This window comes from Antechinus flavipes, chromosome 1 (assembly GCF_016432865.1).
Source record: "Antechinus flavipes isolate AdamAnt ecotype Samford, QLD, Australia chromosome 1, AdamAnt_v2, whole genome shotgun sequence".
In the NCBI taxonomy this organism is placed as follows: Eukaryota; Metazoa; Chordata; class Mammalia; order Dasyuromorphia; family Dasyuridae; genus Antechinus; species Antechinus flavipes.
The window spans coordinates 455,519,283-455,532,202 of NC_067398.1; the positions used below are offsets into that span (position 1 = coordinate 455,519,283).

General features: G+C 34.7%; 1 protein-coding gene across 1 annotated transcript in view; it reads right to left on the minus strand.

The window, feature by feature from the left end:
* SGK3 (serum/glucocorticoid regulated kinase family member 3) overlaps positions 1–2,238 on the minus strand; it is an 80,501-nt gene extending 78,263 nt beyond the window's left edge. Inside the window, exon 1 of the mRNA XM_051970098.1 lies at positions 2,036–2,238. Within this exon, the coding sequence (XP_051826058.1) occupies positions 2,036–2,113 (78 nt within the window). The 5' untranslated portion in view covers positions 2,114–2,238. The remainder of the gene's footprint in view (positions 1–2,035) is intronic.
* Positions 2,239–12,920: the final 10,682 nt, after the last annotated feature.

A 12,920-nucleotide genomic window follows, 5' to 3' on the forward strand; every position in this document is an offset into this window, starting at 1 on the left:
GACCCTGGACAAGTCACTTAACCCCAACTGCCTCAGCAAAAAAAAAAAAAAAAAAAAAGAACAACAACAACAAATTGATATCTGATTTTTTAAGCTGACAAATTATGCTTAGTAGGGATTTTCTTATTTTTTTCTTGGTAGCAGGGAAGGGAAAAGTAGTTAGCTAAATATTAAGTCATATGAATGGAGCACCACAAGACCTCCATGCCAAAAGGAGATTTCTTAATTGTCTTAGAGTGAGTTAAGGATAGGAAGAATGAACCAGTGAATTTAATCCAAAGAAATGGAATAGGAAAAACAAAAATCTGAAGAGAAAATGTCATTTCCTTCTGTGAGCAAAAAGGCAGTAGACACAAAAGTATCTAGTGCTCAACCTAAAGAGAATCATAAACCAGGCAAGGCCTAGGGGAGCTTGTGTTAAGAATTAAGCTAGCACAGTCAGTTTGAGAGTGGAAAAATTTCATTGATAAGTAAGCGTGTCTATATTTCTCATCTTTTTGTCTTTTTCTGAATTCTTATATTCTCTTTTCCCTTATAAATTTACAGTTCTTTAAAAGCTTGCCTCTTCCTACCTCTCTAGTCTCTCCTCAACTTGTCTTCTGTTCCCACACAAACAGCCCCATCTCTCCCATAACCTTCTTTCTGCTCTTTCCTTTGCATTGTTCCTTCCTTATGCTCTCACTCCTCATCTTTACCTTTTCTATTCCTTCACTTCTTCCTTCTAAACTTAACTCAAAGATCACTTTCCTCAAGTCTATCCTGATCCCCCTCAGCTGCAAAAGCCTTAATTTCTTGCATGTATCTTTTGTCCCTACTTATTTACACAGTCTCCCCATTAAAATACAAGTTATTTGAGAGAAGAACTACTTTTTTGCTTTTCTTTGTATCCCTAGCACTTAGCACAGTGTTTAGCACATAATAAGCATTTGTACAGTGAAGTATGTTAAAGATAAGACAAAATGGAAAGGGGAATAAAAAAGGCAAAATGAGACAACAGCAGAAAAGGAAGAAAGTTTTTAGGGATCTGGCATAACAGTCCTTTGACTCCATAAGCAAAATACAGAAAGCTCCACTTGGATTTTGTTAACAGGTGACTTAAAATTTTTTAAATTAATTTATTATTTTGTTTTTATTAGTTTTTGACATTTATTTTTATAAGATTTTGATTTCTATTTTTTCCTCCCTTACTCTCCTCAACCCTCCCCAACACAGTAATCAATCTGATATAGAAAATACATGTACAATCATATTAAACATATTTCCACATTAGTCAACCAGGTAATTTTAATAAGAAGTAATAAGTGAAAGTTCTATACAGGTTCCAAGAAAGAGCTGGAAGCTCAGACATCTGACTGGTCTGTGAGATTTGGATCCCACATCCTTTGAAAAAATTATTATGACAGTATGGCAAATGAAAGAAAGGATGCCAGAAATAATGCCAAAAAAGAAACAAACAAACAAAAAAAATCTGACAATTCAGCATAAGTTGAAAATGACACTACATTTTCAGGAGTTGGTGACTTCAAGGATGAAAGTGCCAACAGTAGAAATAGAAATGCCAAAAATAAATGTTGGTTACAAAATAAAGTGTAAATTGTCCAACTACAAATCAGTAAATGACTTCCCACAGATTCTTTCTCATTTTAACAGAGAAAATGTGAACAATGTCTATTTTAAGTAGGAAGAAAGATTACCAACAAAGTAAAAAAGACAGGCTTGTAAAAAGCTTTTGTTGATGATACATTTTTGCCTAGCCAACTCTCCATTTGACTTCAAATAAAGGAGAATGGAATATGTTCCATTTGTATTATCAAGAAAGTCACAAATATATGCAATTGAGCTCTGATTTCTAAAGCCTTCATTCTTTAGCTAACACTAGCAAAATGCTACTGCATATTCTGAGAACTATGTTGTATGTTCCATTAGACAAATTAAGAAAGGATTATTTCCTTGTAATAAGACAATACTTGGACTATAAACCATAGTTTCCCAAAATTTTATTTTCCAAATACTTCAAGTTAATATACATACTTACAGTGAACCTCTTTTTTTTCTCCCTGTGTTCATCAGAGCTTGGGATGCTAACACTTGGGCAGCTTTCTTTGCAGTCCATGGTACAGCTCTTTTGGGTTAAATGTCTCAAATGGACACGACAAAAAAGAGTCTGAAGAAGTTTCCAATATTATACAAATTCAATAATACAGATCCAAAACATAAAGTTTCTTGGGAAAACATTCAAATTCCATCATGCAACCTTCAACAAAAAGAAGAAAAAATAGAATTTAGCAACATTAAAAAAATACTTTTATGTTCTGTCTTTTAGAGGCATAAGGGTCTTTTGGGGGATCATGAGACTAGACTGAGGTCATATGTAAGTGTTGAATGCCAGGGGAAGAAATGATAGAACATAGATAACAGTTAGAGATTTCCTTCCTGAAGAAGGAATTAAGATGATAAAATTAGTATGGATTTTGTTTCATCTACAGAATCTTCAGGAAGAAGAGACTAAAAGTCAGAAAAGTAGTTTAAGAAATGGCTGAAATAGTCCAAACAAGAAGAATGTGATAGAAATTAAGGAACAGATAAATGAGAGAGCTATTTTAAAGAAATTTCCACAGGACATGGCAACTAATTAAACAGAGAGGTTTGAGGGAGGAGCTAAAGAATATTTCTACCCTTTCTAAACTTGAGTAGACTAAGAGAAGTATACCAATGACTGCAATAACCAACTCAGAAGAAGTTGTTTTGAAGCTTCTTGGTGAGTGAGGAAGGCACAGAGGATGAACTTAGATTTGCTTATACTGAGTTTGATATGATATTAAATTATATGCATGCTCTATGTTGAAAAACACAGGAGCAGAAACTTGATGAAATGATGAAATATCTGAATTTTAGTTCTCAATATAGAGTAGTAACTGTTAAAACAAAGCTAAAGGAGAGAGAACTATTGAACTAAAGGAACAAATATGGAGTAAGAAAAGCAGTTAGGAGCTAAGATAGAAAAAAATCAAAATATCAAGCTGATACAAAATGTTTAGAGATGCAGATTAAGTACAAAATACTGCATCAAGAAAATGAAATCAATAAAGTTCCAAAAAGAGAGCAAATGATTATAACGGTGCTAAATAATACAGAAGACAAAGAAATAAAGATGAAATAAGACATCACTGTTAGATTTATGTCTAAGACATAGTAGTATAAGACTATAATTCAACAGAGATACTGAAAGACAGATTGCCAGAGGTTACAAAGGGAATAGATGGTAATGATATGTAAGTAGCAGGAGACATTCTGCAAAAAAGAAGAAAATAAGACAGTATTTAGAGGTCAATAGGATTAATAAAAGGTTTTCCAAAATGGGGGAAAATCTGAGCATATAGGAACACTTAGGTCAGTAGGGAGGGAGAGCCAGATGAAGAAGAATAAGGGAACAAAATCCCTCAAGAATCTGAAAGAAATACAATCAGGATGGAGGTCTACCATGTATTTGGGTTGAAGGGTCAATCTGAAACTTAAGTTAATGTGATAGATGTCAATGTAACAGGGGAAAATGCTACAGCCACACCCTCACGTAAGATTCTGTATTTGTAACTGGGGCACTCTTCAAGATGGCAAGACAAAGTTGTATGCTACAATTCCCAAGCTAGAACTAGCGTAGGGTCAAAGAGATTCACCTATCTTTGAGTCAAGAAATCTTAGGACTAATCAAATCTCTAAGGATTGCTAGTCCTGACCTGCAAAACAGAAGCAGAAGAAAAAACTCTTGATTAAGACAATTAATTATCTCTGTCGAACTCAAAAAAAAAAAAAAAAAAAAAAAAAATCAGGTTCTCACTTGAATGTCTTACAATGCTGATGAATCAATAATATTTGTATTATCAAAAATCCTTGGACATGTCATTTGGTTTTGACATTCTTACTTAGGCAATTATCATGTCATGTGATATATCACAATTATCTTTGTCTTATCACCTTAGCTGCTGAGAATAGTGACCATTTTTTATCTAAACTCTGCCCCCTAACATGTTATTCTGTCCACAACAGAAATTTAATAAATGTTTGATAAATTTGTCCTGATAAAGCACAACATAAACAAAAAACAAAACAAAAATACAGATCAATATCCTTAATGAATGCATACACAAAAATGTTTAATAAGATATCAACAAAGAGGTTACAGCAACGTATTAAAAAGATTGCACATAATAGCTAGGTTGGGTTTATACTAGGAATGCAAGACCAGTATAATCATAATAAACTATATTAATGACTTAAATAATAAAAACCATGTTAATTATAGAGATGCCTAAGAGGCTTTTCACAAAAGACAACTTCCATTTGAACTTTTCCTTAAGACAGTAAATAATGTTTATTTAAGGCCAAGAACCAATATCCTATTTAATAAAGAAAAGTAAGAAACCTTTCTAACAGATCAACCAAGATTATGAAAAATCACAACTATTAATATGGTGCTAGAAATGCTAGGTATACCAATGAAACAGGAAAGAGAAAGAAGGCAAAGAAGAAACAAAATTATGACTTTTTTTTTAATACTATGATTTACATAAAAAAATAAAGTCAAATAAAAATATTAATTTCAACTATAATTAAGCTAAATTGCAGGATATAAAATAAATCCACGCAAATCATTATTTGTGCATATTACCAACAAAACCCAGCAGAAAATATTACAAAGAGAATTTTCATTCAAAATAACCAAAGAAAGTATAAAATATTTGGGAGTATATCTATTAAGACACACTTAGAAAGTATGGAATTAAAGAAACAGTCTTTCTAAAAATAGAGACTTAAATAATGAAAAATATTAATTGCTCATGACTAGATCAAAGCAATATAATAAAAATATGAATTTTCAACTATAAGTAAAATAATGTATCATGCCAATGTGCAATACCAAATTAAATTACCAAAGGATTATTTTAGAGAACTAGGATAAAAAAGGAAATTCACCTGGAAGAAAAGATTTATGAATTTTAAAGAAAGCAATGAAACATAATGGGAAAGACATAAAGGATACCATCATAAACAAAATGGAGGAGCAAGGAAGAAAATATGTAGCTGATGTATGAGTAGAAGAGCGCATGACCAAAAGACAGTGAGGATCACAGAAGATAAAATGGACAATTTTGCTTGCATAAAATTTAAATCTTCGCTAAAAAAAACTCAATACATTTAAACCAGAAGGATAACTAGTAACTATCTGCACTAAGTTTTTTTTAATAAAGGTCTTATTACAGAGAAAAGTGACAGCGAAAGCAGAAGATATGAATAGGGCATTTTCCAAAAAAAAGAAATCTATGCTATCAACAACTACATGAAAAAAAAAAGGTCCCAAATCACTAATAATGTAAAAAATGAAAATTGTAGCAATTCAAAGTCCATCTCACACCCATTAGATGAAAATGATAAATGTTGGAGGGGATGTAGGAAAAGAGGCGCGCTAATATGTTTGATACATTCAATTTGGAAAGCAAGTTGGAATTATGCTTCCAAAAGTAACTAAACTGTGGAAAAAAGTCCTTTGATCTAGCAATGCCCTATATGGCATATACATCAAACAGATCAAGAGAAATAATACCCATATTTTCAAAATATCCTTTTTATTGAAGGAAAAACCTGAAAATTTAAAAAGTGGCTCACTTTTGGGAGAATGACTAAACAAATATATGAAATGTAATGGAATATTATTAGACCATAAGAATGAAGATGTGGCAATTTCAGTGTAAAGTGGGAAGAGTTCTATTAATTGACTAAAAGTGGAGTGAGCAGAATTAGAATATACAATTACAACATCATAAATAAAAACCACTTTCAAAGTCTTAAAAATTCTGATCAATACAATAACAAGTCAATTTCAGAGGACTGATGATGAACCATGCTACCCACTTACCTCCTATCACGAAAAGTGATAAAATTAAAGTGCAGAATGAGACATAAATTTTTGAACATGATAAATGTTGTTTGTGCATATTTATTATGATAGCTTTCTTTTTATTAATTGGTCAATTATTTCAAAGTCGGTGGGGTAAGAAGAAAATAAATGTTTATTAGTGGAAAAAATAAAGATATAAATAAAAATAAAATAAATCTGCCCTGTCATTGGTCCAGTTCTTCTCTCCAGGAGCAGGGACTCTTTTGACTCCAAGACCTCCAGTGACCATACCCTATCCCCAAAGGCACATTGAGATTCATTCAATCTTAAAACTTATAAGTTAGGACTAAGCAATCTTGATTGGCCAGCATCTGAATTAAGAAATAAATATCTCCCTCCACCACCACCACTAATACACACCACTTAGCCAGCACTAGATTGATCATGATTCATATTTTAACCAGACACCCACCAGGACTTCACCTAGCATGGGTATGTCTTGTTGATTGCTCTGCCACTACTGTATGTATTACACCAGTCCTGCTCTCTTCCATTCCCAAACCCTACTTTGGGAATAATCTTCAAATCTATTGGAAAGGACATAATAATCTACTACCCGTGACTCACTTGTAAACCCTCTGACAGCCTAGACTCCCCCTGGATCCCACCCACTGCTCTCTCTAGAGCATGTTCTAGCTCCCTATTAGAAATATGAATTTGTCAAGGCAGGACCTCTTGGGTTTTCCTCAGGCTGGTACTTAGGAAATGCTTTATAAATTTTTGTTATTTTATGATATCAATTACAATGGTATTGGACAATTATTTTATCAGTCTGCATAAAAATGCCATCTATTACATAATAATAGAGCTGAAAATGATCATTGAACCAGGATACTGGGGATATACTGACTTGCCCAAGGTCATACAATTTGCTAATGGCAGAGTCAAGATCTGAACTCCATCTCTTACATTCTGAAACCTATTCTGAAGTTCTTTTCATTGTAGTATTGAGCTGGTTGTGGGTGAAATGAGAAAGAGGAGAGAATATGAACAGGGTTCAGTTCAGTGCCTATAATCTCTCCCTTTCAGAATTCCTAGTTTTCTTTGACAAAACATGGGTTAAATACCTCCTATTATTGAAGGCTTTTCCTGATCTCTTCTATCTGTTAGTGCTACCCTTCATAAAGTTACGTTGAGTGTATTTTCTCTGGGGTCACACTCTCACCTCCTCTCCTCTTATTACAATGTAATGAACTTTTTGTCTTTTTCCCAGTGCCAACTTAGTAAATGTTAGATGATTAGTTGACAGGATACTTTTTCTTTGACCAAAAAATCCAACATTTTATGCAATGATGTTAATTGCAAAAAAATTTTCTGTGTTCCTTCAAAAAATTTTTCTCAATTTAACATAATTATTCCCTCTCCTTTAATAAATTACTAGAAGTAAATCAATTTCTTGCTAATCTTACCTACTTGGATTATTTCAACATCCTAGAGCAACATTCAAGGGCAATTTATACCAGCAATAAAGTACTTTTTAATTATACTATGTAACTATAAAATCCCTTCCATTGTCACAGTAACTATTTTAATCCAAGTCCTAATCACCTTGATCAGTCTACAAAAACATTTTGGTAACTAGCCTTTCTAATCTCTTCTTCACTAACAAATTCTCTAAATCATTCTTCTTTAAAAATTCTGTGACTATCTTCAACTCAATAAATCTGAACTACATAGCACTTATTTAGAAATAATCTACCATGCTTCACTAATTTCTCACTTGCAGTTAAAATGAGCAAATATTTGCTAAAAATTAATTATATACAAGAAATTATGTAGAAAGGAAGAGTTAGAAAGTTGGATAATGATCTTTCATTTCAAAGAATTTACAATCTTACAAGAAAGTTATAACACATCAATAACTAAAACACAGGGGGAACAGTAAGACAAGTGTCCAACTCTGCTTCAACATTACTAAATCCCAATGGTGAACTTTCATGGTACTCTGCCCAGAATCAGACTATCATCACCTCCCGGCTATTTCCAAACCACCATGCCATTCTGTAGATATTCAGCCAATGCTAGCTTCTCTTCAAGGACTGTCTTCTCCTAATACAAGGTAAACTCCTTAAAGTCAGAGATTGTATTGCTTGCCTGCATTCGTATCCCAGGGCAGTGTTTAGAACAGAGCAAGTGCTTACTAAGTGTTTTTTCAATCAAGTGCTATGGAGATTAATAGGAAGGAAAGACCACAACAGTTGGGGGGAAAGAAGGAAAGGTTTCATTGGGCAGGTGGCACATAAATGATAATATTCGTAGGATATATAGGTTTTCAAAAGATACAAGCACATTGTAAAGGAAGGAATACCAGAGTATCTAGACCAGCAGAGGGCAGAGGGTATCAATCAATCAATAAACATTTAAGTGTCTACTGTGCCTCATAGTAAAATAAGTTGAAAATGAAAGTACCCTTTTATACCAATAAAAAAGGTGAATGAATGAAATGAAAAGGTGAGCATGCCAATATTCTTTCCAACATTATTATATATACTCTCGGTTTTATAGCAAACAACTGTTAGTTTGTCCTAATCAGTCTAATTGTTATTACATGCATTTGGGGACACTTTCTCAAGCTATTTTCACTATCAGACTACTATGGTCTTGAAAAGCTAGGCCTTGGGCAGTTTTAATCATCAGTAGGAGGTCAACTCTGAGAAATGATACTTGTTCAGACAAGCAGACAGGGAAAGGGGGCAAGGACAAAGGGAATAAAGACAATAATCTAACATTTATACCACTTTCTGAAGTTTACAAAGCATTATTTTTCGAATGAATCCCAGAGATAGATGTTCTAGTTTTAGAGATGGGAAAGCTGAACTTGAAAGAGATTAAAGCTGATTAAGCCATGGCTGTCAGTCACACAGGTTTCTGATTTCAAAAACAGTGATCTCTTCAAGATGTCACAAGGATAGTAAGTGAATATCTACAGAAACAGGGCTCATTTTAATCAAGAAGAGGATGCTCTCTGGGTACTTTTTCAACAAACTTGAATAATTTTCCATTGAAACTGCTTTATGTTTGAATTATTATACATTTTTCTGAATCCTTATATATGTACACATGTGTAAACACTCCAAGAAACATCTTAAGTTAAGAAAACATTTTTAAAGGAAACAAAACACACCTTGTCATATCTATAAATTAGTTTCATTGTAAAATGGGCCAAGAAACCTCACTGGGCCTGTCAGTGCAGGATACACATAATGAACTCTGGTGTGTGTTTTTCCTGGATATCACATGGTGAATCAGTAACAACTTTTCCTGTTTTTCCTTTCTCACTATCATCTTCCTTTTAAGTTCTTTCCCCAGCCCTTCCCTCCAATACATTCTGTACTCTGAGCTCTCAAAGTCAATTTAATTCCAGAACATTCCTAGAATGTTAACATTTCCCCCAAATGAGCCTTAATATGTCTTACTTAAGTATATATGAACTCCAGACAAAATACTCCTACAGGTCAGCACACGTTCTGCAACTGAAGAGTTGGAGGCTTGTTTCACAAACAGATTAAGAGTCTGACTGCCAGTATATGTCAGGAGCAGGACCTTAACCCAAATATTCCTGGCTCTAAAGCCAGAGGCTCTCTATCCACTAGGAAAGAAGGAAGAAGGAAGAGAGGGAAGGAGAGAAAGAAGATATAGGAATTATGGATATTATTTTTTTAAAAAGAGAGATAGAAAGAATATGAATATGGAACCAGAAAACCTGGAATCAAATCTGGCTCTGTCATTATTTTGGGCAAATTATTTAATCTTTTTGGGCCTCACTCAGTTACATATTTTAAAATAAGGGATTCAAACTAGATGATCTCTAAATTATCTTTTAGTTCCAAATCTATCATTTCACAAAAATAAGTAATACAACAAATGCTCAAAATTACAGCAAGACTAATAATATGATAAATACTACATTGTCCCAGAGTTTAAGGATCTCTAAAAAAACTGCACCAAAACTTTCTCATGAATTAAGTAACTTCCCTGCACCTATTTGCATCCTAGTACAGATTATATGGGGGTTGGGTAAGGGACGAAGAGATAATAGTAGTTCTTTCTCCACCACAACAGGGTTTAAACTTCCTGGAATGCAGAGAATGGCTTCACAAAGCTTACTCCAACTAATTACAGGCTTTTTTCTACCAAGTTCCAAAATTCATTGGCAGGAATGGTAAGAATGGCAACAATAATTACGTCCCGATTCTGTCATGTGAAAATGTCCCTCTGACTATTCAGTGAGGTGCCCTTCACCCAACACAGACCTCTCTGTCTACTGTGGAATTCAGATGCCCCAATCCATTTTCTTTTAGCTTCAGCCAGGTCTTCTATGCTTTTGCTAGAAAATCCAGGGAATATGGATACTGTGGAGTCATGGACATGATGAAGAGAAAAAGTAGGCCTATGGCAGTGTTCTCCAACCCTTTTTTCTTCCCTAGCATGCCTGAAATTCAATGTACATCCTGAAAGGAGCAAGGGAGAGAATACAGAAGCAAGAAATTGTTCAATTCTCACCAAAAAAATTAATTGTAAAAGTATAGTTAGTTTCTGGTCTAAAAAGCAGTAAGGAAAGCCTTTGGGGAAAAAAAAATTAGTATTGATTATAATAGAGAGCCAGGAGACACATCCCTACAAAAAACTCAGGAATGTTAGCAACTAAGTATCCATAGGTGGTGTGATCAAACAACCCTACTATTATTGAGAGTGAGAACCAAATGCTAGGATAGCTTTTAAGTAATGAATAAGCAGCAAGACAGTGTTATAACAGATCATTTGCACAGTGAGAGTCATGGTGAGACCAGAGCAGGTAGAGTCAGCAGTGGAGCCAGGAAACAGGAGAGCTTTACCAGCTTCTATCATCCCAGTCATGCAAGGGCAGCTGAAGCAGAGATCTACATCTCTGAAGCAAGATTGGCACAGGAATGAGAAGCTCAGTGCATCCTGTAGAATCACATAGACTAAACTGAATTTAGGTAAACACAACCCAGAAACAAAGAGGATAATTCACTTAATGCTTTATGATTAGGAATATACACCAAAACAGCACTGACAAGGACAAGACAAAAACTCTCAAATTAAAACTGGCTGAAAAGAACTGTCAGAATTCTGTAGCTTATGTTGTTTTTATTTTTTTCTTATTTTTCTACTATGAAAAGGAATAAGAATGTATAAAGGATCTACTATGTGTCAGATGCTGTGTTAAGCACTTACCAAATATCATCTTGTTTGAGCCTCACAATGACCCTAGAAGATAGGTGCTGTTATTAGCTTCACTTTACAGTTGAAGAAACTGAGGCAGAAGCAGTTAAGTGACTTGCCCAGTGTATAAAGTCCATATGGACTCCAGTCTTTCTGACTTTAGTTCAATTCTATCCACTGTGCCTCCTAGCTGCCTCTCCAGTGAATTAGAGTAAAAAAGATTTTTCTCTATTCCGAGTCATTTTTCTGTAGAATGAGATAAGGAAAGAAAAACTGAAAGAAGTAAGTCTCTGGGGAAGGGCTCTGGAAACTACAGGAGCACATGTTTCGCCTCTTTTTAAAGAAGGAATCAGGAAGGATTGGTTCTGATCTGGAAGGATAAAGAGCAAAGTTTAAATACAGGTAAAAAGGGGGGGGGCACGCACAGAAAGAACATGGGCACAACTGGTTCCTGTAGCAGTTCACCCAAAGAAGAATTGAGCAGAGAAAGCTCCCTTTGCCACACACCAGGGAAAGCCGTCACTATTAGTAGTACCATGAACCAGGAGGTTTTAACCAGACCTGTGTACTCTTTCCAGGCTTACAAGTGTGTTTCCCTTTTCTGTCCTCTAGCCCATACTTGGTCACATAGAAAACTCTATATGTTCAAAAGTGTATGCTCTTGAGAACAGACAAGGGCCTGAGAAAGTGAGGAAAGCCCCAGGGAAGGTTGCAGGAAGACCTAGGGAAACACTTGATCTTTGTTCTAAATTCCATGGGTTGTAGAATGGTCTATCTATATTCAAAGTCTAGAAACAAAGAAAACCCTGGCAAAAAACATAGGGTTTCATGTATCTGCATAAGTGGCATATGGAAGAAGGTATTGTTCCTCAGATTTCAGAGTCTGCTGGGTCTTTTACATTTCGCAACTCTTCTCTTTGTTTCTCTAACCATGACAAAATGTCAATCAAGGAAATGACAAGTGATATCCATAATTAAATTTATACCTTCACATAGCAGGCATTTATAGTGTCTTAAAGGTTTGTAAAACTCTTCCTTACATATTACTACATTTGATCCAGATTTCAACTGTAAGGTGGATATTTTTATTACTATGTCCATTTTACAGATTAAGAAATTGAAATTTAGAGGGGTTAAGTGACTTGCCCAAAGGTGACAAAGTGAATGTCAGAGGCAGACTGTAACAATATCTCTCCTGCCAAGAACTCTTTCTACTCTATCAAGCTAACAGATTTTAACTATATTTATTAATTTTTTGGATAATTAAAGCTGATTTCTCTTTCTCTGCATCTGTCTCTCTCTTTCTCTTACTAGGTAACTGAGACTATGTGACTTGCCCAGTATCATACAGCTAGGAAGTGTTAAATGTCTAAGGCTGGATTTGTACTCAGGTCCTCCTAGCTCTAGGGCTGGTGCTCTATCCACTGTATCATCTAGCTGCAACCAGATATTAAAATCTCAAGAGGCAACATGGGCATAACAAATGGAGAGCCACCTTGAAGTCAAGAAGACCTGAATTTCGAGGTCAGCGTCTGACATATACTGGTTGTCTTCTGACATACACTGGTTGTCACCCTAGTGCTCTGAACAACTGTCTAACATTATAAGGTACATAGAAGCTAATGTCCTGCCTTGGTAGAGGGAATTTTCTCAGCTGGGAGTTCCTTAAATCAGTGGTATCATAGGTCTAATCCTAATCCAGGTGAAATTACAAATATCTAAAGGGAAGATGTATAAGTAGACTGCAGTATGCTATTGACAACAGACTATATACATGGAG